We start from the raw sequence: 23,127 nt of genomic DNA, 5'->3' as shown, positions 1-23,127 counted from the left end.
AAATATTATAATGTGCAATCGATAATAGATTGCCTTGAAATTGAGATTCAAAAACCAACCAATCCGATACATCAAAGTATTACCTAGTCGGAATACAAAAAATGTAACACATTAAAATATTTAATATCTGCAACACCCGATGGCCACATAAATTTTATATCAGAAGGTTTTGGTGGAAGAATAACTGATGCTGCAATAGTAGAAAAAAGTCAGTATTTACAGAAGCTTCCAGATGGCTGTGCTGTAATGGCAGATCGAGGATTCAAACACATTGATCACATGTTGCAAAAGAAAAAATGTGTGCTAATACGGCCACCAAGTGTATCGAGCGGTAAAAAACTTTCAAAAAATGAAGTGTTGGAAACTAAAAGAATCGCAAGTCTTTGCATACATATAGAAAGGGTCATCAGAAGAATAAGGGAATTCAGTATCCTTAAACCTCATTCGAGTATTCACCATCGTACATTGGACGTTATCGATGATATGATAATAGTCGCTGCAGCATTGATAAATCTTCAAGAACCTATTATTAGACAGTAATTAAAAAATAAATCATAAAATTAAACGTATGTAAGTAATAAAAAACAATTCTATTAATATTCTATTAATAGTGTAATTTATTGTTATTTTTCCTTATAAGACTTATAAAAAATATATCTGTGAACACATATAATATATATACAATATTTTTATATAACTAACTTTGTACAGTTTTCAGAATTAATGGAAAAATGTTGCTTTCCCAAAAGATCATAGCTTTTTGTATCAGATTTTTAACATAAATTTCATCGTAATCTATCCATATAATTATGATTTCATGCGTTGATTCAAAATTATGTTTTGCCATACAAAATAATCCTTTTTGAACTTTTCTTAAGAACATCTGGAGTTGAATTTGTGCGAAACATTTATTTCCTAATTTCATATCGGAGGTAATATAGGCACGTTCAGTTTTTAATGTCGTGGGGCATTTTATCTCCACTACAAAATCTTTTCCTACAGCATCCGGAGAAGCTGCGATAGCAGGAAACTCTGGATTTAATAATAAACCGCAAGAATCCAGACTTAGTTTATGTCTTTTTTGTAAAACTTCTATTACTTTTTTTTCTAAATTTTTTCCTCTTTGCATTGACTTTGTATTAATTACTTTTGTATTATTTATTACTTGATTAACAAGGCTACCATTGGACACGCCACAATGTGCCATTTCGTGGAGTCGAGAAGCAGTGAGTCTACCGTATCTTAATTCATTCCAGAGATTACATTCACTTTGATTTTTCGTATTTACGGCAATTTCATTACACAAATCTAATCTAAATTCATGAAATCTAAGGTCATGATATTAAAAGCAAATTTTAAAAAATGACCCGCATCAGGTGTAAAATTATCAGAGGTATAAAATGTTAGTAACATTTCATGCAATGATAGTGAATTTTTGACCTTTAGATCGATGCAATGTCTAGATAATTGACAATCAAATTGGTGTGACTGGAATTCCATTAATAACGAGTTATAAAAATCATCTGGATCGTAGTTACTTAAATTATCTTTCGGACATTTAATTTTCACCATATCCTTCGCTTTTATATTTCTGACGTTTTCTGAAACTTTAGCTAACCGGGATTTTTTCCAGTAACATACAGTTGCTGTTGGTTCTGGCTCTTCACTTCTGCGATGCACCCACATAAGAAAAGCGATGGCATGCTTACAGCCACCTGTAAAGCAAAATGTAAATGAAATAACGAATAAAAATGTTACAAATTTAAGTATATTTATATTTTGTACATCTTTACATAAGAGTACACATACCTTCTGAAGCAGCGCAGTCTTGACATTGAATTTCTATTACTTTTTCATCACTTTCATCCACTAGCATCTTCACAACGTAAGCTTTACTATTTACTCGGTGTTCTGGACAAACTTTTCCTTGAACATTACAAATATTTCCATCTCTTTTAAGTTGTACGTAACCTACTGCAGAATCACCATAATTTACTCGTTCTGATCTACAATAAAGAACAACCGTTACTGATAATTTTTATAGGTTAGGTTTCCAAGGTTACGCTCTAAGTGTATACAATTATTATTATCAAATAAATTTAAGTAAAATACTATTACATTTACTTTCGTATTTGAACAATATGGCTTATTAATATGCATTAACTATTTTACCTTTTCATTTTAGCTCCACTTGATTCGGCCACATTATAACACTCATTATTCATAAAATAATCAGCAATCATTCCTGTGGAAACTTTAGGAAGATTATCTGATTGCGCCTTCACAAAACCACTGTCACACATTTCTTCTTTTATATTAATAACAACGGAATTACGGAATCAAAACGATGTGTATATTGGATTACTGCAAACTAGCGAACTATCCGCCAAAATAACTAATAATGACGTCACGACCAATCATGCGCGATTACTGGACTCACAATGTTGACTATATATATAACGATCTTTAAATAAATTTTACTGCAAGATAAACTTAAACAATAACGTTTTAATGTTATTTATAGCGTTTTATAAGTATAAAAAATATTTTAAAAAATTTTCAGAATATTTTATTTTTTTCCGTTGAAGCCTGTTAACATCAGTTAAGGCCTTCACACACGAATCGACGGAAGACGTAAGACGTAAATTGTAAGGAAATCCACCAATCAGAGTCGACTATTCCCCTCTTTAAGAGGGAAGAAGAGGGGAATAGTCGACTCTGATTAGTGAATTAGTTTCCTTACGATTTACGTCTTACGTCTTCCGTCGATTCGTGTGTCCAGGCCTTTAACATGCTTAAAAAATTCGTCGGCGTCATACGACATGAAATATCAGCCTAAAGTCGGTGTATTAATCGAATTTGAGGGGAATAATCGACTGTGATTGGTCAATTTCTTACGAGTTACGACTTGCGACCACGGTCTTAATTGGCCCTTAAGGCTGATGGCAGAGAACGAGACGTAAAGTGTCGTAGTCGTGGACGTAGGGTAAGACAGAGAAAAACGTAGTCGTAAGGCTAGGCAATAGCCTTACGACTACGTTTTTCTCTGTCTTACCCTACGTCCACGACTACGACACTTTACGTCTCGTTAAGACGCGGTCTTGAAATAAGAACCGACTATGAATACCGGCCATTGTCACGAACTTGAATATTCCCGCGAAATGTTGACACAAGTGTGCCAACATACTGGATCGGAACATATGTACATATACACCATATACATGTTGCGTCATATTGCGCACCATGTTCCGGAATCAGTGTCGCGAATCTCGTTTTCAAAGTGAAGACCCCGCACCCCGCACGCATACACATGTCATGTCGTGAAATCAAATCATCGGCCCGGGAAACGACAATCCGTGAATCGCGCGCTACCGTGAATCTTATTGTGTGTATATCGTACATGAACATCGCCTGCTGTTGTGACGGCGTGCGTGACCGCGCATTGTCGTTGTCATCATTTTTGTTGTTGATTCCGTACAAGCTCGGTTGGTCAAAATGGCGTGAATCGACCGCGCGTTTTTAAGGTTATCTTTGCTCGTGGCGGGTCCAACCGCGCGGCGGAACCGCGTACACGCAACATCCATATCTGTGTTTTTTTTGTATGAGTGCGCGTTTTACGTCTGCACATTTGCACGTTATCACCCACGTTTATTGTGCTACGAGTTACATGAATTATGAGGACGGAATGCCCGCAAGCAGTAACAGTCGTATCCGCGATTATTACCCATCGCGGATGTCTGAGCGGCAACAGCTCGCGTTACTTTTGCAAATGACTTCTCAGGAAATGGTGTCAGGTGAGAGTCAAAGAAAAAGAAAAAGAAAAACGGACTAACATAGCGAACACCCTGATCAAATGCGTGATTAACGAATACAACGGCGTGAAGTAAGCCCATAATGGTGAACGCTGTAAAATTGCGCGCGCTTTTCTCACTGGTTGAATCGCATTGATGAGACACTCGGTGTGCGATTCTCACATAATTAATTGTGAGATGCAAGCTCATCAAAATTCTTTAAGACGAGTTGTCAAATCAATGACGATGTGGCAATAACCTATGACGGCGTTTTATATCGTATCATCGATTGTTATATTTGTTGACTTATGTTATTGTTTATGAGATCGGACGCTTTGCATTTTTGCGGTAATTATATAGCTGCGTAATCTCATGTCATCTATACGCGTCTTTACGCAGGAAACGCGAAGGAATGCGGAAGGTCTAGTTCCTTCATTCGAATGAATCTTGCCACCCTGTCTGGCCACATGTTCATGTTTACCAACCATGCAGTTGACAGTTTGACAGGCGGGCTTAAAGGTTCGACCGTGGGGCACGATAATTGATGGATCAAAAGATACGCGTAAAAAAAAAGAAATATTAACGTTGTTATACAGTGTAACATCGCGAAATTAAAATTTCCATCGTTCGAAGATCGAGGTTTTTTTTTTTTTTTAAATTCATCGTTAGTAAATTCCTTATCGAAAAACAAAAGTTTGTTATATATCAAAGAGATGATAAAAATAAAGCTGCAATTGCGATAAAAGCTATTATCTAATGCAATTATCTCTTTTCTATCGATCACACTAATTAAAAAATTCTTGTAAAATTCGTAATTTATTGCATATCCCCGCAGGGTTCGCAATCTACTACCAATAACTACCCTTCTCCTCTCACTTTAACTCTTTGGACCAACGGCTTAACGTCTCTTTCCGAAAGACGGAGCCCAGTTTTCTCCGCACAAGAGCCTATCTTGCACGGAGGAACGCAGCTATCGGAAAAACATTCCATGCTTCATGGCTCTAGTGGACTCGAACCTGGTTCCTCAGATTACGAGTCTGGTGCTCTACCACTAGACCACACTGCCGCCCTGATCACACTAATTATTTAAAAGAATTTTGATAAAGTTTCGGAAACTGTTATATTTTTTAAACTTTTTTCTTAATAACTTTAGTAAATAACGACTAAAATCTTTAAAAGGTTACTCAGGAGAGTGCTCTCATATAAAGTCAAAATCATTCCAGGATGAAAATATTATATTTGCAAAAATTTGAATTTTTTTATTGATAAAGTAGAAGATATAAGCTTTCTTTTGAGACGTTTCCGAATCATTTATCATGTTTTGTTTACCTCTGTGAAGTTGGCCCCACTTTTTCAAAATTTGAAAAAAATAAGCACCAGTTTTGGTTGCTCCTCTGAAGAGTTCTAGAGTTCTCAATTGATAATAGAAAGAGTTTCGTTGATTAAAGCGGTAAAAACACTATTTGAAGGAACGGAGGGAGGGCTCAACTTCACGATTCTATAATTTTAAATAGCTATATACATATAAATTTTCTTGTTTTCAATTTTAGCGTTTTGATCATTAAAAATAATCGTTAGAACTCTTCGGCGGGCTATCAGAACTCTTAAGAAATTGACGAATTAAAAAAAAAATTTCTTTGAAAATTTTTAAGTTTATATAGGTCAAAATTTTTTCGGAAATTCGGCAATTTCTTAAGAGTTTTAGTAGTCTTCTTTCCGAAGAGTTCTATACTAGGGGAAGTTGCCCCAGTACCGGATAATATGATATTTGCACATTTTTATTTTTAGAAGTACTGGGGCAGCTTCTCCTATAGTGTGTAAAAGTATAAAATGTTGAAACCTTAGATTTATCTGATAATTATAAATTGGCATCAGTTTTTTATATCAAATCTTTTGTACAAATGTTTATACAATGTGGGGCGCATGTAACTTGGCGTCATTTTTTTTACTTTTTTTTTTAATAATTTTATAGATTTATACTATAATTTCACTTATTTTATAGTTTAACGGAAAACTGAATAGCTCAGAGCTTTAGCGTCAAGAACAGTTGAAAAAGAATTAAAAATGAAGATATAGGAGACTGTGTGTGTAGTTAGCATATCAATTGTCAGCATATAAAAAAAGTGGAGTTCTTTTTACATACAACCGAGTTTTATAGTTCCTGATAAATAACAATGGTTCTGGTCATTCAACATGAAAAAAAACGGAAGTTCAGAAATGATGTGCTATATGACTTCCCGCGAAGTCAGCATATCAAATCATTTTTTCGAATTTTACTCCGTTGAATTTTATAGCTTTCGACGAGTTCTATAACATAATTCTGACTGCAGGCTACCTCTACCTCTAAATAATTATTAAACAATTATTTATCAGCATATCACTCATATTATAGTGATATGCTATTACTACGTTTACGCGAGCGTTACTTCTGTAGTAACTTACGATATATCACTCGTTTACGCGGAGTAAATTATCGTAAGTTACTACAAAATCCCGTTTACGCGAAGGAAAATCCCGTTTACGCGAAGGAATTATCGTAAGTTACTACAGAAGTAACGCTCGCGTAAACGTAGTATATGCTTCTACGATAAGTTCTCGGTTCGTTCAAGTTTTTAAACAATAGTTCTACGCCCTCACGAAAAAATCGATATGGTTATCAGATGCAGAATTGTGGTTGCCACAACCACAATAAATAGTAATATTTTGGACAGCCATATCTGTGGTTGTCACACCCACATTGATGTGGTTATGCTGCCGTACTGCCGTAGTTGAAGTTGGGGCCTATTACGTATCTTTTCACGAGATGAAAATGCGAAAAGAGAGAATTCACTAGAGTATTTACGATTTCATTGATTCTAGTAAATCTTTGCTAAATTGATTCGAAATCTAGTAAATCTGTTCACTTTACGCATTTTTACCTCGTGAAAAGATACGTAATAGGCCCCAAGGATCACTACACCTATGGTTAAGAACAACATAACCTAACCATAAAGAACTAATGCCAGCGCTGGCGCGGCGGTGCGGCAACTATAGGATATGGTTGTCACAATCCGTCTGTTTCTTTTAGCTGCACTGGCCTGGTGCAACATAGTGCAATGAGTTAGAATGAAACAAATATATTTTCTTTCATTCTAACTTATTGCACTAGTTCAGAAGTGCAGCGAAAACAAACAGGCCTAAAATCACACGGGCTCATCTATAGAGAAGTAGTGGAGCCAACTATATGCATTTGGTACACATAAACATAGTGAATGTTGAGATTGAGACACAAAACAATATGGATGTCCCGACAATTCGTACGTCAACAATTTAATTTTAGTTGTCTGAACCTCACCCGTTTTTTCCGTGCTCTGATGATAGTTTCGCGTAGTTCTGACCACTGGCTATTTTTATATAATTATTAACAATTATTTGTCATATTACCCATACTAAAGTGATACGCTGTTCTTACGATAAATTATTGTTTTGTTTTGTTTCGTTTTATAACCATAATTTTAGCATTACACAAATAAATTTGGCGCAAACTTTTTATTGAGTGATGTGCTGATAATAATTGTTAATAATTATTTAGAGATGGTCAGTAGTCATAACTACGCAGAACTATCATTAACGGGCCTGGAACTATCGTTTAAAATCTTGAACGAACCGAGAACTTGTCGCAGGAGCATAGCATATATCATCATAGTATGAGTGATATGCTGATAATAATTGTTAATAATTATTTAGAGGTAGCCTGTGGTCAGAACTATGTTATAGAACTATAAAACTCGTTTAAAACTATAAAATTCAATAGAGTAGATTTCGAAAAAATGATACAATAGGTATGCTGACTTCGCGGGAAGTTAGCATATCATTTCTCAACTTCCATTTATTTATGTTAAGGGGGGAGACTCGTCTCTTTGACTCTTTCTTTGATAATTTTTTATAAAGAACTGAGAGTATTTATTGAATCCTAATAAAATACATGATAATGTTGACGATGAAATGTACAAGAAGAAATTTTTTTATAGTACAAAAAATACAAAATGGCTGCGCTGCAGCTGCTCGAAGTTGTCGTCTAGATTTTGCGCGGGAGAATGCCCAGGTCCTTGTAATGAACTGAAATCAACAAACCAAAATTTTTTCGTTAAATTATGATCCTCCGATGCGCATGAACCTAAATTTAGCAAAAAAATTTTTTTTTTTAAATAAAGGACGTTTTAAAAAAATTTTACGATTTTTTTTTCAAACAAGTGGCTAAAAATAATATTTATTATAAAAATTTTAATCAGAATAATAAATTTCTTTCGCCAGTATATAGAATAACAATTAAAGTAATTTAAATCGACCTGACTGGCAATATATATAACGTCTTTCCGATATGAACATTGAAAAACTGTGAGCCAACTTGGTTTGTCGGTTTCACACAGCACTTTTTTCAGATCAATATCGAGACATTATTAATTTTGACCATGGTTTTGGTCCCTTGATGTAATTTCTAAATTAAGTAGTTTTTAATTTTATTGCGAAAAATATTACCTCAGCCAGGGTTTGAACCTGGAACCTGGAACCTCCCGTATACCGTGCGGGTGTCGTGCCAATTCGACCACTGGGGTTGTGGTAATATTTATCGCAATAACAACTGTAAGATGGAGCACCGATTACTAGGTCGACGGTGTATAATAAACAGAATAATAAATTTCTTTCGCCAGTATATAGAATAACAATTAAAGTAATTTAAATCGACCTGACTGGCAATATATATAACGTCTTTCCGATATGAACATTGAAAAACTGTGAGCCAACTTGGTTTGTCGGATTCACACAGCACTTTTTTCAGATCAATATCGAGACATTATTAATTTTGACCATGGTTTTGGTCCCTTGATGTAATTTCTAAATTAAATAGTTTTTAATTTTATTGCGAAAAATATTACCCCAGCCAGGGTTTGAACCTGGAACCTGGAACCTCCCGTATACTGTGCGGGTGTCGTGCCAATTCGACCACTGGGGCTGTGGTAATATTTATCGCAATAACAACTGTAAGATGGAGCACCGATTACTAGGTCGACGGTGTATAATAAACAGAATAATAAATTTCTTTCACCAGTATATAGAATAACAATTAAAGTAATTTAAATCGACCTGACTGGCAATATATATAACGTCTTTCCGATATGAACATTGAAAAACTGTGAGCCAACTTGGTTTGTCGGATTCACACAGCACTTATTTCAGATCAATATCGAGACATTATTAATTTTGACCATGGTTTTGGTCCCTTGATGTAATTTCTAAATTTTTCAATGTTTATATCGGAAAGACGTTATATATATTGCCAGTCAGGTCGATTTAAATTACTTTAATTGTTATTCTATATACTGGCGAAAGAAATTTATTATTCTGTTTATTATACACCGTCGACCTAGTAATCGGTGCTCCATCTTACAGTTGTTATTGCGATAAATATTACCACAGCCCCAGTGGTCGAATTGGCACGACACCCGCACGGTATACGGGAGGTTCCAGGTTCCAGGTTCAAACCCTGGCTGGGGTAATATTTTTCGCAATAAAATTATAAACTATTTAATTTAGAAATTACATCAAGGGACCAAAACCATGGTCAAAATTAATAATGTCTCGATATTGATCTGAAAAAAGTGCTGTGTGAATCCGACAAACCAAGTTGGCTCACAGTTTTTTAATGTTCATATCGGAAAGACGTTATATATATTGCCAGTCAGGTCGATTTAAATTACTTTAAAAATTTTAATGTAAATTTAGGTTCATGCGCATCGGAGGATCATAATTTAACGAAAAAATTTTGGTTCGTTGATTTCAGTTCATTACAAGGACCTGGGCATTCTCCCGCGCAAAATCTAAACGACAACTTCGAGCAGCTGCAGCGAGTATTTTTTCTACTATAAAAAATTTTTTTCTTGTACATTTGATCGTCAACATTATCATGTATTTTATTAGGATTCAATAAATACTCTCAGTTTTTTATAAAAAAATTATTTAAAAAAGGGGTCAAAGAGACGAGTCTCCCCCCTTAAGGATGTATATCGCTTATGTCAAAATAGAGGGATGAAGCTAAAATTTACAGAGATTGTGCACTTATATATCCCAAAAACCTGTGTTAAATTTGCGATCGATTGTCTGATCCGTTTCTGAGATATTTGCTTTAAAAGTTACAGAAATTGTATATATATATATATATATATATATATATATCTATATATATAAAGGAAGATGTCCTGACTGACTGACTGACTGACTGACTGACTGACTGACTGATTGACTGACTGACTGACTGACTCATCAACGCCCAGGCCAAACCCCTGAACCTAGAGACTTGAAATTTGGAGGGTGTATTCCTCTCATGACGTAAGCATCCACTAAGAAAGGATTTTTAGAAATTCCACCCCTAAGGGGGTGAAAAGAGGTAAAATGTGTTTTTTTCACGATTGTTTTGACTGACTGACTGACTGACTCATCAACGCTCAGCCCAAACCCCTGAACCGAATTTTTACCAAAAGTATATGAAATAGGGGTAGAATTTTCCGGGGAGTGCCACTATGTGTATAGTTTTTTGTTATCGATTTTCTGGAAACCGATTTTTTTAATTTTTCCTATTTTTCGAAAAATAATTGATCAAATCTCAACAAATTATAGATCAAACAGGGATAGAATTTCCGTGGAGTGCTATAAAATGTATAATTTTTTGTTACCGATCTTTTTGGAAGCCGGTACGGAAATTTTTTCAATTTTTTGGGAAATAATTGACTGAATCTGAAAGAATTGTATATGAAGTAGGGGGTAGAAATTTACGGCGAGCGCCATAATGTGTACAGTTTTTGTTACCGATTTTCTGGAAACCGGTTTTTTTAATTTCTTTAATTTTCGAAAAATAATTGACCGAATCTCAAAGAATTGTATATGAAACGGGGATAGAATTTTCCGGAAAATGTTAAAAAGTGTATAATTTTTTGTTACCGATTTTTTTGGAAGCCGGTATCAGAAATTTTTCAAATTTTTCGGGAATTAATTGACCGAATCGCAAAAAATTATATATGAAGTAGGGGTAAAATTTCCCCGGGAGTGCTATAAACTGTATAATTTTTCGTTACCGATCTTTTTGGAAATCGGTATCCGAAAGTAGTATTGACTGTAAAATTTAATAACGTCAAAGGTGGCACTAAATAAGTTTTCACTAAATAATTAATTGCTCGCGACAGTCACGAATTGAAGTGACTGATTTATCAGTTTTGACATATAATATGTGAAAGCAGCAACTTCATACCATAACACAGACAAATGACATAGACACTACGCGGCGCATCGTCGTATATTTTCGCGTTATTAAGATTCGACATCGACCTCTATATCTAGGGCAGCGACATTATCCTTTGGTTTACCCTTACTAACAACTGACATATACTGAGTGAAATTATTAACTTATCTATACAGAATGTGAGAAGCCGATTAACTTGAAACTTGGTGACATTTATGAGTATATGTTTGGCTCGAACTTCTGAACTCGAATTTCTGAGCCGAACATATACTCATAAATGTCACCAAGTTTCAAGTTAATCGGCTTCTCACATTCTGTATAGATAAGTTAATAATTTCACTCAGTATATGTCAGTTGTTAGTAAATGTAAAAAGAAATATATGGAAAAAGAAATACATGGAAATGGAAAGTAATCTAAAGAAAATGGATATTGAGGAAGAAAAATAAGGGTAAAAAAATTAAAAAAATCTATATATATATAAATATATATATAAATTTCCCGGGAAGTGCTATAAAGTGTACTATTTTTTGTTACCAATCATTTTGGAAACTGGTTTCAAATGACCAAATCTCAAAAAATTGTATATAAAAACAGGGAGAGAAAGAAAAAGGGGAGAGGGAGAGAGAGAGGGAGGGAGAGGGAGAGAGGAGTAAAGGAATAGAGGGAGAGAGGAAGAGAGGGAAAAAGAGAGAGAAAGAGAGAGAGAGAAAAAGAGAGAAGGGGAGAGAGAAAGAGAGAGAGAGAGAGAGAGAGAGAGAGAGAGAGAGAGAGAGATTATTTGCGTGTTTTACTACATATGTCCTCCGGGGCGAAGCCCGGGTAACCAGCTAGTATATATATATATATATATACACTTTCCATGTAAATATCATAATATGTATCTCTGCTCCTGTACAGTAAAAATGAATGAAATTTTTATGGTATACTTCTATGACATCGAGAATTGTAATTACGATTTTTTAAGTTTTTTTGTTAATATTTTTTTTTTCAAATTTTTAATGATTTATTTAAACAATATCAAGTACAAAAATGGGACAAAATTGCGATTTTTACGCTTTTTCTGTCCCAATGATATCATGTTGTTTATAAATAATTTCTGAGACTAGCTTTACACTGTTTAATCAAGAAAACAAAATTATACTACATATAGCTATACGTAAAACATTATTAAATGACCAGAACTATAGAATTATTGTAAATATTTATCAGGAACTATAGAACTCGGTAATAGGCAAAGAGAACTAATATCAAAATATGTCATGACAGTCGCTCATGAAGTAAGCGTAACAAGAGAACCAATCAGCATCGCGGAAAAGTGACAAAAATACTTCGATAGATTCGAGTATCGATGACATGCCCTTTTTAGAAGAGGATGCTGACAATTGATATGCTAACTTCATACACATAGAGACTATAATAGGAGACAAGCGATACAAGAAACAAATGAGTTTGAGTTGGCGAATTTCTTTTAATTTTCGCTGAAAATCAGTACAAGAAACTCAATTTTTATTGCGTTTTCAAAACGTTTCTCCCAATTTTATGCATCTTCGATTTAAAATAAATTTTAAGTACATAAAGTGACCTAGGACTTTATTTTTATACGACTTTAATTTTTCTGTTTTGGATAAATATTTTAAGCAAGAATAAAAAATTTGTTCAATTATATGCAAAATTTATATAAATATGCAAACTTGTGGAAAATGTTTGAGTAGATTGAGTAAAGATTGAGTAAATATATAAAAATTAATTAACGTTTAGTTGTAAACATTATAATTTGACAATTTGTTCACATTATTAATGCTTTCGTAAAATATGCAAAAAGTAACAAATGAAATTTGCATATAATCTCAAGTCTATTTATAATACTTATAGTTTTATTCAAATAATTTATAATTTTGTTTATTATAAGTTACGAAACCTATTTTATTTAGACGATTTAATAATCACAATATTTCATTCCGCAACTAGGTGGAAATCGTCCGGAAAATACGAGTGCAACGAATACCTCTTCAAGAGCATCATCGTTGCAACAACAACGCGGTGCAAAAGGTCGCTGGTCGAATAAAAATGGAGAATCCCCCGTCCAGACAACAATCAGTCGCAAGGAGGACTTTCGAGTACGGCAGGTCCTTGTGAACGGCTATGATATAAATGCATCTAAGGAAATAAATGGTAAGTTGAAATAATAAAAATTATAATCAATTATCGATAAAAATTTTATTAATAAAAAATAGAATAGTTTTCTAAGAATATTGTCTTCTAAGATCGCTTTATTTTTTTTATTCTTCTAAAAATTAAAGTTAAAAAAAATTATATATCTATATAATATATATATATATATTTTTTTTTAACTTTAATTTTATAAAGAAATGTCTGTGAAGTTGGGCCCCTTTTTCAAAATTCGGATAATTTTATTAGAGTTCTGGATTCCCCAGAAAGAGTTCTAGAGTTCTCTGTAGTTTTTAAAAAGAGTTCCGTCATTTAAAGTGGTGAAAACACCATTTTAAAAATGGGGGGGCTAACTTCACGGCGCCCCCCATTTAAAAAAAATAATTTTTTTTGTAGTTCCGGATAGATTTCGATGAGTTCTAGAGTTCCCTATAGGTTTTAAAAAGAGTTCCGTTCAAATAAGCTCAAAAATCGATGTCAAAGTTGAACAAAAAATTTCCACTTTTTTTAAATCAATTTTTTATGGTAGATTAAGAAAGATTTCGACGAGATCTAGAGTTCCCTATAAATTTTATAACGCTCCGACCAATATTTTAAAAGTTACAGCCCTTCAAAGTGCGCACCTCGAAAATTTTCTAAGTCCCGAGGGGTAATTTTATTTTTTTGAAATCGGCAGTTCTCGCGGGAGTTCTGGTGGCCCCCCGAAGAGTTCTATCGAAAACTATTAGGGTCCGAAACGATCCGACCAATATTTCAAAAGTTACAGCCTTTCAAAGTGCGCACCCTAAAATTAAAAATTTTTTCCGGAGTTCTCGCGAGAGTTCTGTTGGCCCCCCGAAGAGTTCTATCGAAAACTATTAGGGTCCGAAACGATCCGACCTATATTTCAAAAGTTACGGCCTTTCAAAGTGCGCACCTCGAAAAATTTCTAAGTCCCAAGAGGTAATTTTATTTTTTTGAAATCGGCAGTTTTCGCGGGAGTTCTGGTGGCCCCCCGAAGAGTTCTATCGAAAACTATTAGAGTCCGAAACGATCCGACCAATATTTCAAAAGTTACAGCCCTTCAAAGTGCGCAAAAATTACCCCTTGGGACTTAGAATATTTTCGAGGAGCGCACTTTGAAGGGCTGTAACTTTTGAAATATTGGTCGGAGCGTTTCGGACCCTAATAGTTTTCGATAGAACTCTTCGGGGGGCCACCAGAACTTCCGCGAGAACTCCGGAAAAAAATTTTTTAATTTTTGAGGTCCGCACTTTGAAGGGCTGTAACTTTTGAAATATGGGTCGGATCGTTTCGGAGCCTAATAGTTTTCGTTAGAACTCTTCGGGGGGCCAACAGAACTCTTGCGAGAACTCCGGAAAAAATTTTTTAATTTTAGGGTGCGCACTTTGAAGGGCTGTAACTTTTGAAATATTGGTCGGATCGTTTCGGACCCTAATAGTTTTCGATAGAACTCTTCGGGGGGCCACCAGAACTCCAGCGAAAACTGCCGATTTCAAAAAAAAAAAATTACCCTTTGGGACAGAATATTTTCGAGGTGCGCACTTTGAAGGGCTGTAATTATTGAAATATTGGTCGGATAGTTTCGGACCCTAATAGTTTTCGATAGAACTCTTCGGGGGGCCACCATAACTCCAGCGAGAACTGCCGATTTCCGAAAAAAAAATTACCCCTCGGGACTTAGAATATTTTCAAGTTGCGCACTTTGAAGGGCTGTAACTTTTGAAATATGGGTCGGATCGTTTCGGACCCTAATAGTTTTCGATAGAACTCTTCGGGGGGCCACCAGAACTTCCGCGAGAACTCCGGAAAAAAATTTTTTAATTTTTGAGGTCCGCACTTTGAAGGGCTGTAACTTTTGAAATATGGGTCGGATCGTTTCGGACCCTGATAGTTTTCGATAGAACTCTTTGGGGGGCCACCAGAACTCCAGCGAGAACTGCCGATTTCAAAAAAAAAAGTTACCCCTTGGGACTTAGAATATTTTTGAGTTGCGGTACTTTGAGGGGCTGTAACTTTTGAAATATTGGTCGAAGCGTTATAAAATTTATAGGGAACTCTAGATCTCGTCGAAATCTTTCTGAATCTACCATAAAAAATTGATTTAAAAAAAAGTGGAAATTTTTTGTTCAACTTTGACATTGATTTTTGGGCTTATTTGAACGGAACTCTTTTTAAAACCTATAGGGAACTTTAGAACTCATCGAAATCTATCCGAAACTACAAAAAAATTTATTTTTTTTTAAATGGGGGCGCCGTGAAGTTAGCCCCCCCATTTTTAAAATGGTGTTTTTACTACTTTAAATGACGGAACTCTTTTTAAAAACTACAGAGAACTCTAGAACTCTTTCTGGGGAATCCAGAACTCTAATAAAATTTTCCGAATTTTGAAAAAGGGGGGCTAACTTCACAGACATTATAAAGAAGAATAAAGCGATCTTAGAAGACAATATTCTTATAAAACTATTCAATTTTTTATATATCTATGTTATACATATATATATATATATGTATATATAGGGCATTTCATGCCAAATTAACCGAGAATTTTCCTTAACCATTTTTTATTTGGCCAAAATTTTCTTGTTTTTATATTATATGAAAGTAGATTCCATGATTTTTTTTAGATTTTTATTTTTACCCATACTTGAGTTATGGATTTAAAAAAAAATGCAGTTTAAAATTTTAAAAATTTTAAATGCTTGTAACATTAAGAAGAAAAAAAATGGTAAAAAATGAGATCTTTTTTCTTTTTCGTTTTTTTACCGTACTTTTTGAAGAAAATATCGAAAAATTTTTAATAAACAATCTGACTGGTTTTTATTATTATTATTATTAAGTAAAAGGTGTTTTTTTTCTCAATGCGACCGTTTTGATTCAAAAAAATCAAATTCTCTAGACATAGTTTCGAAATTTTTAAAGATGTATGTTGCTATAGCTATATGTAGTATAATTTGGTTTTCTTGATTAAACAGCGTAAAGCTTATCTCAGAAATTATTCATAAACAACATGGTATCATTGGGACAGAAACAGCGTAAAAATCGCAAAATAAGAAGTTTCCTTCGCCAGTAAATAAATACAAAACAAAAGTCGTGTTTGTTCGACCCGACTGGCCAAATAATAAATATATTCAAAATTCACAACGTTTTGACCGCATTTTCGGTCCTTCTCAAGTGATTCAGCTATGCATCTTCAAAAACCGCGTACAAAATATCGATTACGTCGCTGACATCGTGCCCTAACCACATCATGCACACGTAAAGCTAAAAAAGTGAAATAAACTCACGATAGTCAAAAAGATAAAAACGTTCAGAAGTCATAAAATAAAAAGTAAGAATACAATTGAATTGTTGAGTTAAAAATAGTTAAGTTATAAATAGTTAAGTTATAAATAATGTACAAAGTAAAATGTAAGGCTTACATATTCTGTGCGTCAAAACGGAAAGTGAGAACGGTAGCGCAGAACGAAGAAACGTCGTAAGCCATAACTGCGAACACATCCGTACAGCGTGACAGACGAAGTCATACTAAATGACCGATACAATAAATAGATGTGTTCACAGGTGGAAAACGAGCAGAACAAAAGTGTAAATTAAGTGACGCCAATCAAACGGTTGTAATTCGCGGGCAGACTTTCTGTGTCTTTTTGAAGATTGATTGCGCAATCGCATTTTTTAATAAAAAACATCTCAGAGATTTCACGTTTCTTAAAGTGTCGCTCCTTATATAAAATTTTTGGTTGTTGCCAATTAAAATCGTGGTTATGCGTGAGACGGTGCTTACTAACAACAGAATGATTATCGCTGTTCTTCCTAATATCACAAAAATGTTCCTTAACACGTGTCTCTAGGTGCCTTTTTGTTTGACCAATATATGCAGCGTTGCAATTAGCACAATCAATCTCATATATCAACTCCGTTTGCTTAAGATTTGGTAGCGTATCCTTCCCCCTTTTGATAATACAATCCAACTTTTTCGGAATGGTGAGGAGAACCCTGAATTCTGCATCGCGCATTGTACGGCCAACACCGTCACTGAGACCCTTAATATACGGTATAGTGATAAACTTTCGAGGATCCTGGGCTACACTGTTACTGCTAGAACTATTATTATTATTATGACGTGTCTGTAGCTCGTTAAGTCTGATGTTAATGTACTTGTTAATTAATTTTATTGGATAACAATTATTTGAAAGAATCTTTTTTATTTCGATTAAATTAAACTTATGAAACCGTACGTCAGATAAAAGAATAGCTCGGTCAACAAGATTACGTATGATATTAATTTTGTATTTAAGAGGGTGATTCGAAAAATAGTTTATGTATCTCCCCGAAAAGGTCGGTTTTCGATACCAATTCGTAAGCAACACAGTCCCCTCTCGAATCACTATTGTGTCGAGAAAACTTAGAGAACTATTCTTTTCTATTTCAAATGTAAATTTTAATCTGGAGTGATAACTATTAAAAACTCTAAGTAACTCGTCAATGCCAGATCTAGGAACAATCGCGAAAATGTCATCAACATATCTTTTAAAAAAAGAAATATGAAAACTGAGCAATTGCAAACATTTTATATAAGGAGCGACACTTTAAGAAACGTGAAATCTCTGAGATGTTTTTTTTATTAAAAAATGCGATTGCGCAATCAATCTTCAAAAAGACACAGAAAGTCTGCCCGCGAATTACAACCGTTTGATTGGCGTCACTTAATTTACACTTTTGTTCTGTTCGTTTTCCACCTGTGAACACATCTATTTATTGTATCGGTCATTTAGTATGACTTCGTCTGTCACGCTGTACGGATGTGTTCGCAGTTATGGCTTACGACGTTTCTTCGTTCTGCGCTACCGTTCTCACTTTCCCTTTTGACGCACAGAATATGTAAGCCTTACATTTTACTTTGTACATTATTTATAACTTTATAACTTTATAACTATTTATAACTTAACTATTTTTAACTCAACAATTCAATTGTATTCTTACTTTTTATTTTATGACTTCTGAACGTTTTTATCTTTTTGACTATCGTGAGTTTATTTCACTTTTTTAGCTTTACGTGTGCATGATGTGGTTAGGGCACGATGTCAGCGACGTAATCGATATTTTGTACGCGGTGTTTGAAGATGCATAGCTGAATCACTTGAGAAGGACCGAAAATGCGGTCGAAACGTTGTGAATTTTGAATATATTTATTATTTGGCCAGTCGGGTCGAACAAACACGACTTTTTGTTTAAAAATCGCAATTTTGTCCCATTTTTGTACTTAATATTCTTTAAATAAATCATTAAAATATTGAAAAAAAATATAACCAAAAAATCTTAAAAAACCGTAATTGCAATTCTTGATGTCATAGAAGTGTACCATAAAAATTTAATTCACTTTTACCGTACATGAGCAGAGATACACATTATGATATTTACATGGGAAGTATATATATATATATATATATATATATATATATGTATATATATATACAATTTCTGTAACTTTTAAAGCAAATATCTCAGAAACGGGTCGACAATCGATCGCAAATTTTTTAACACAGATTTTTGGGATATATAAGTGCACAATCTCTGTAAATTTCAGCTTTATCCTGTTATTTTGACATAAGCGACATACATCTTTAAGCCATTGATGAAGATGGGATTTCAATAACTGATTTTTTAAGGGACGTTTTCCAAAAAATTGAAGAAATTAGAAAAACCGGTTTCCAGAAGATCGGTAACGAAAAACTATACACCTTATAGCACTCCCCGGGAAATTCTACCCCTACTTCATATACAATACTTTCAAAATCGGTCCAATAGTTTCTAACAAACAACAGTACAAACGACAGTAAATACGACTTTTTTTACTAAATTACGTGTAGCCACTAAAATAAAAGTTCAAAAAAATATTTCCGATATACAGTCTTAAAGTTTAATACCCAAGCTACAACATCCCATAAGTTGTTTTCTAAAAAAAAATTTTTTCTATTACTTTTTTTACTTTAAAAATAGAGAAATTTTTATATTTTCTAGTTCGACATTTATTTTTATATACTTTTTTGAAAAATACACCTGCTTAATATTTTGTTTTTCAAATAAAACATGTATCATCTTAAAGTACATATTTTCAGCTTTAAAAAACCCTATTAGTAAATTTCAATATCTATTTCCTAAGCAATAATATTTACAGTCAAACTTGTTGATCAATTTTAAAATAACGAAATTTCAAGAAAACTTTAACTTTGAGGTCCCAACTTTTAAAAAATAAATTTTTGTAATTTTTTTCACTTATTGCATGTGTTATCAGCACATATTTTAAGAATATAATGCTTTAATTTAAAAGTGAAAATCTGCAAATTTAAATAAATCGCAATGATATTAGTAAAATAAGTCACAAATTTCACATCACCTCTCTTCACATTTGATTTAAATATACTCAAAATGCTTTCTCAATTTTTTTCTAAACCACTTGAAAATTAGTAAATTACGTCTATTTTTGAATGCTTTTTGTAAAATTTGATTCTATCGATCCAATCAAAAGTTACAACTTTTTTTAAAAAGTGCGCGCGCGCCCGCGTACTCTGCAGGCGGCTTCACACGGGACGGCATCGACGCACTTTGAAGCGTTAATTAAAAAATTATTACTTCTACACATATTAATATTAAGAAAACTTTAGATGTTTTTTAAGTAAAATTTTCTCCTCCTTCGATTGGCACGGTTTATTTTTTCATAAAATTAATGTTTTTTTAGTTATACTCAAAAAACCGATTTTTTTCAGTTTTTTTTGTTAAATAAAACATTTAGCACAGGGTTTACATTGGTAAACTTTTGGGACATGTTTTCTGAAACCCAAAAGAACACTTTCCAAAAAAGTTTACTTTTCGAGGAGAAATTTCCAAGTGTTTTCCTGCATTGACTGGACTACATATACTTATAACAAAATTATGTTTCAAAGAACCGTTTTTGAGAATTAATTACAGAACCCTCTGTAAACACGTTATCGTTATCGTGTCCATTCATGCACTCGATTCTTCGCGCAAAACGTTCTGTTTTTCCTGTAATAGAAAATTACAAAATATAAAATATAGCGTTCAGTACAAACAGCGATCCTGTTGTCAATTAAATCTTTATGTGAATATTTTAACAGTTTATACTTTTACACACCAGGGAATAAATCATTTCATTATTTGTATAAAAGATTTGATATAAAAAACTGCGTAAACTTATAATCTAATGTTTCAACAATTTATGCTTTTACACCCTAGTGAATAAATCCTTTCATTATTTGTTCAAAAGATTTGATATAAAAAAAACTGATGCCAACTAGATTCTATAAAATTTGAATTATTATGTTTTGGTATGAAAGGTGGATGTTTGATTTTGCAATTTTTGCGAAACGGGATCAAACCTATTCTAATAAATAACATAAATGAAAACAAATTCAACGATACATAACATTTGTATTTTGTAAAGTTCAAACATTTTCACAAAGTCGATTTTGAAAGTCGAATTTTCGAAGAATTCTAAGTCAGAATAAGGTCACACATGCATAAAAAACATCAATTAGACGCTTTTTCAGCCACTCTTGGCGATGTAAACATGGGAGAAAAAAAAACAGAAGAGTGAGAGGGAATGTTTTCCTTGCCTTTCTTTCTCTTCTATGCGGGTAGAATAGAAGACATCGAAATCCAAATACGGTTCCTAATCATTGGTTTTACATGCTGACAGAAACGTATTACTTCTTAGGCCTGTATTCATAGTCGGATCTTATTTCGTTTCAAGCCTGTCTTAAGTAATGTCTTAAGAAGCTAATACACGGTTCTGTGACTAGTTTATAACATCTTAAAATTGTACTTAAGACGGTTTTTAATGTAAAATCCAATTATGAATACCGGTCTTAGTCTCGTTGCAGTCAGATATCTAAGTAGTTCTTTTTCGAGAATATCGTTCTATTCCTTAGGTTTCATCGATTCTGTCATCAGTCGATAAGTATTACTTTTTATTGCAAGTATTACAGAGTGTAAGTCTGTATAATTATTAGAATGGCTAGTAGAAATTTATCTTATACAATTAACGAAATCAAACATCCAGCTGCCGATCTCTCTCAGTTCTTTCAAGATGTTCTGCTACCAAAATTAATGAAAATGATTCTGAAACACTGGCTCAAATGAAGCGGGCTCAGGGGGTCAATTCTGTAACTTTCATCATGGTGAAAATGCGAGCCAACTCATAACTTTTGATTCCCTAACTTTCATCATAGTGTAAATGCGAGTTATTTCACGGGAGTTCGTTCGGCAAGAATTTTCTTGTCGAATGGTGAAATCCGGGCGAGAAAACTATGAGATAAAGAGAGAGAGGAGAAAAATCGTGGAAAGTGATCTTAATTTTGTGTGAGTGTAACGGTGTATAAATTATAAAAACAATAATAATGGCAATATATATGGCTGCAATGTTGTTATTTAATGATAATGATAATGATGATGATGATGATGATGATGATGATGATGATGTTTTCGAACCACGTAATGAGGTTATGAGAGTTACACGAAGGTTACTCCGAAATGTATCAAATTCATTCTTGGTTTTTGACAACGAATTTCGTAAAATGTATAGGTAATCTTTCGTATTTAAATGTCGTATTAGTAGCAAAATTTTATATTGTAGCGCGTAATTACATACTTTTATATTTTAGATTAACAAAAGATGCATGTCGTCTGTTGATTGCTGAAATAAAACCATATATGCCACGAATATCACGAAAAACTGCGATACCACATGAATTGCAAGTAAATATCTTCTATTTGTGTAGCACAATTCTAATTGAATTTTTTAATCTTTTTGATACATTATGTTATTCTATTTAGATACTAGCATCATTAAACTTTTTTTCATCGGGATCTTACCAAAGGAGAGTAGGCCAAGATTATATTACGTGTATGTCACAAACATTACTAAGCCGTTCTCTTCATGCAACTACAAATGCACTAATGGCTGTTATGGATAACTGGATTCGCTTTCCAACAACGGCTGATAGAATTCGAAGAATTAAAGAAGGGTAATTATATATGATTATAGAATATGGATTTATAAATATATTAACATTTAGTCTAGTCGGTATAATTTTACTTAATATAACATTTATTATAATATAAGTTTTATTTAATAGACTTTTAAAAATAAAAATGTGTTAGAACAATAATTTTTTTTTAGATTTTTTAGAAATGGTGGTTTTCTTGGAATTATTGGAACAATTGATGGCACACATATTGCTATTGTTCCACCCAAATTGGAAAGAGAATTTTTATTTATAAATAGAAAGTTATACCACTCATTAAATGTATTAGTCGTAAGTATATAAATATTTTGTAATGCTGAATTACATAGTAAAAATATAATACGATATTAATAATATATACTATGTATAGTAATAAATTGTAAAATAATATAATATGATTTCAGATTAGTGATTAATTTTGTCGTTATTTCTTCCCATAACTGGTCCTGTAAAAATATATTCATTGATACTTATTAACTTTGAATTTATTATTTCTATTATTTAGTGTTTATAAAGTCACTTACTAATTTTCTTTTATTTTCACGACTGTACCTTAACCTCCCTCTTCCGAAATCCGGATGGTTACACATAAAATTTATTAGAATTTGCTTCTTCTTTTCAGTCACATTCATATTTATTTATTTAAAAAACTAACAAATATTACAATATTAATAACCATATAAATCGGTCAAAACACGTCTGGACACCTTTATAACTTCCCGAGATCTCGTTCTTCACAAGTTTACACAAAATACTTTTCACCATTGTGGTTCTAGTGATTTCGTATTTTCACCTCGTTACAGACCAACGTTACAGAATCGTGTGAACAAACTCATGTGAGATGAAAGT

The 23,127-nt window shown here is 33.3% G+C and overlaps 2 protein-coding genes and 1 pseudogene across 4 annotated transcripts in view; 2 read left to right on the top strand and 1 right to left on the bottom strand.

The window, feature by feature from the left end:
• Positions 1 to 6: 6 nt before the first annotated feature.
• On the top strand, positions 7 to 599 carry LOC143902645 (uncharacterized; annotated as a pseudogene).
• Positions 600 to 778: 179 nt separating this feature from the next.
• On the bottom strand, positions 779 to 2,575 carry LOC143902639 (uncharacterized). The gene is made up of 3 exons (XM_077415729.1): positions 2,173 to 2,575; positions 1,810 to 2,006; positions 779 to 1,715 (listed from the first exon to the last, which is right to left on the bottom strand). Exons 1-3 carry the CDS (start codon positions 2,301 to 2,303, stop codon positions 1,309 to 1,311), a joined length of 735 nt encoding a protein of 244 aa, XP_077271855.1. The 5' UTR covers positions 2,304 to 2,575; the 3' UTR covers positions 779 to 1,308.
• A 670-nt stretch (positions 2,576 to 3,245) lies between these two features.
• Positions 3,246 to 23,127, top strand: part of LOC143903003 (uncharacterized) — a 49,197-nt gene continuing 29,315 nt past the window's right edge. For 2 of the 3 annotated variants that reach the window (XM_077416325.1, XM_077416319.1), the window contains exons 1-2: positions 3,246 to 3,794; positions 13,034 to 13,237. In XM_077416325.1, coding sequence (XP_077272451.1) covers positions 3,602 to 3,794; positions 13,034 to 13,237 — 397 coding nt within the window. In that variant the 5' untranslated portion in view covers positions 3,246 to 3,601. The remainder of the gene's footprint in view (positions 3,795 to 13,033; positions 13,238 to 23,127) is intronic. The other variant, XM_077416333.1, reaches the window with a different exon arrangement.

This window comes from Temnothorax americanus, unplaced genomic scaffold (assembly GCF_048541705.1).
Source record: "Temnothorax americanus isolate GAGA-0224 unplaced genomic scaffold, ASM4854170v1 Scaffold102, whole genome shotgun sequence".
In the NCBI taxonomy this organism is placed as follows: Eukaryota; Metazoa; Arthropoda; class Insecta; order Hymenoptera; family Formicidae; genus Temnothorax; species Temnothorax americanus.
The sequence above is the reverse complement of the archived record's forward strand: the minus strand, read 5'-3'. Positions and strand labels throughout refer to the sequence as shown.

Coding starts and splice junctions, on each gene's coding strand:
- LOC143902639 (XM_077415729.1), bottom strand. CDS start 2,303: ATGTGTGACAGTGGTTTTGTGAAGGCGCAATCAGATAATCTTCCTAAA. Junction 2,007..2,172: donor AGTGGAGCTAAAATGAAAAG/GTAAAATAGTTA, acceptor TCTTTATTGTAG/ATCAGAACGAGTAAATTATG. Junction 1,716..1,809: donor AGACTGCGCTGCTTCAGAAG/GTATGTGTACTC, acceptor TTTGCTTTACAG/GTGGCTGTAAGCATGCCATC.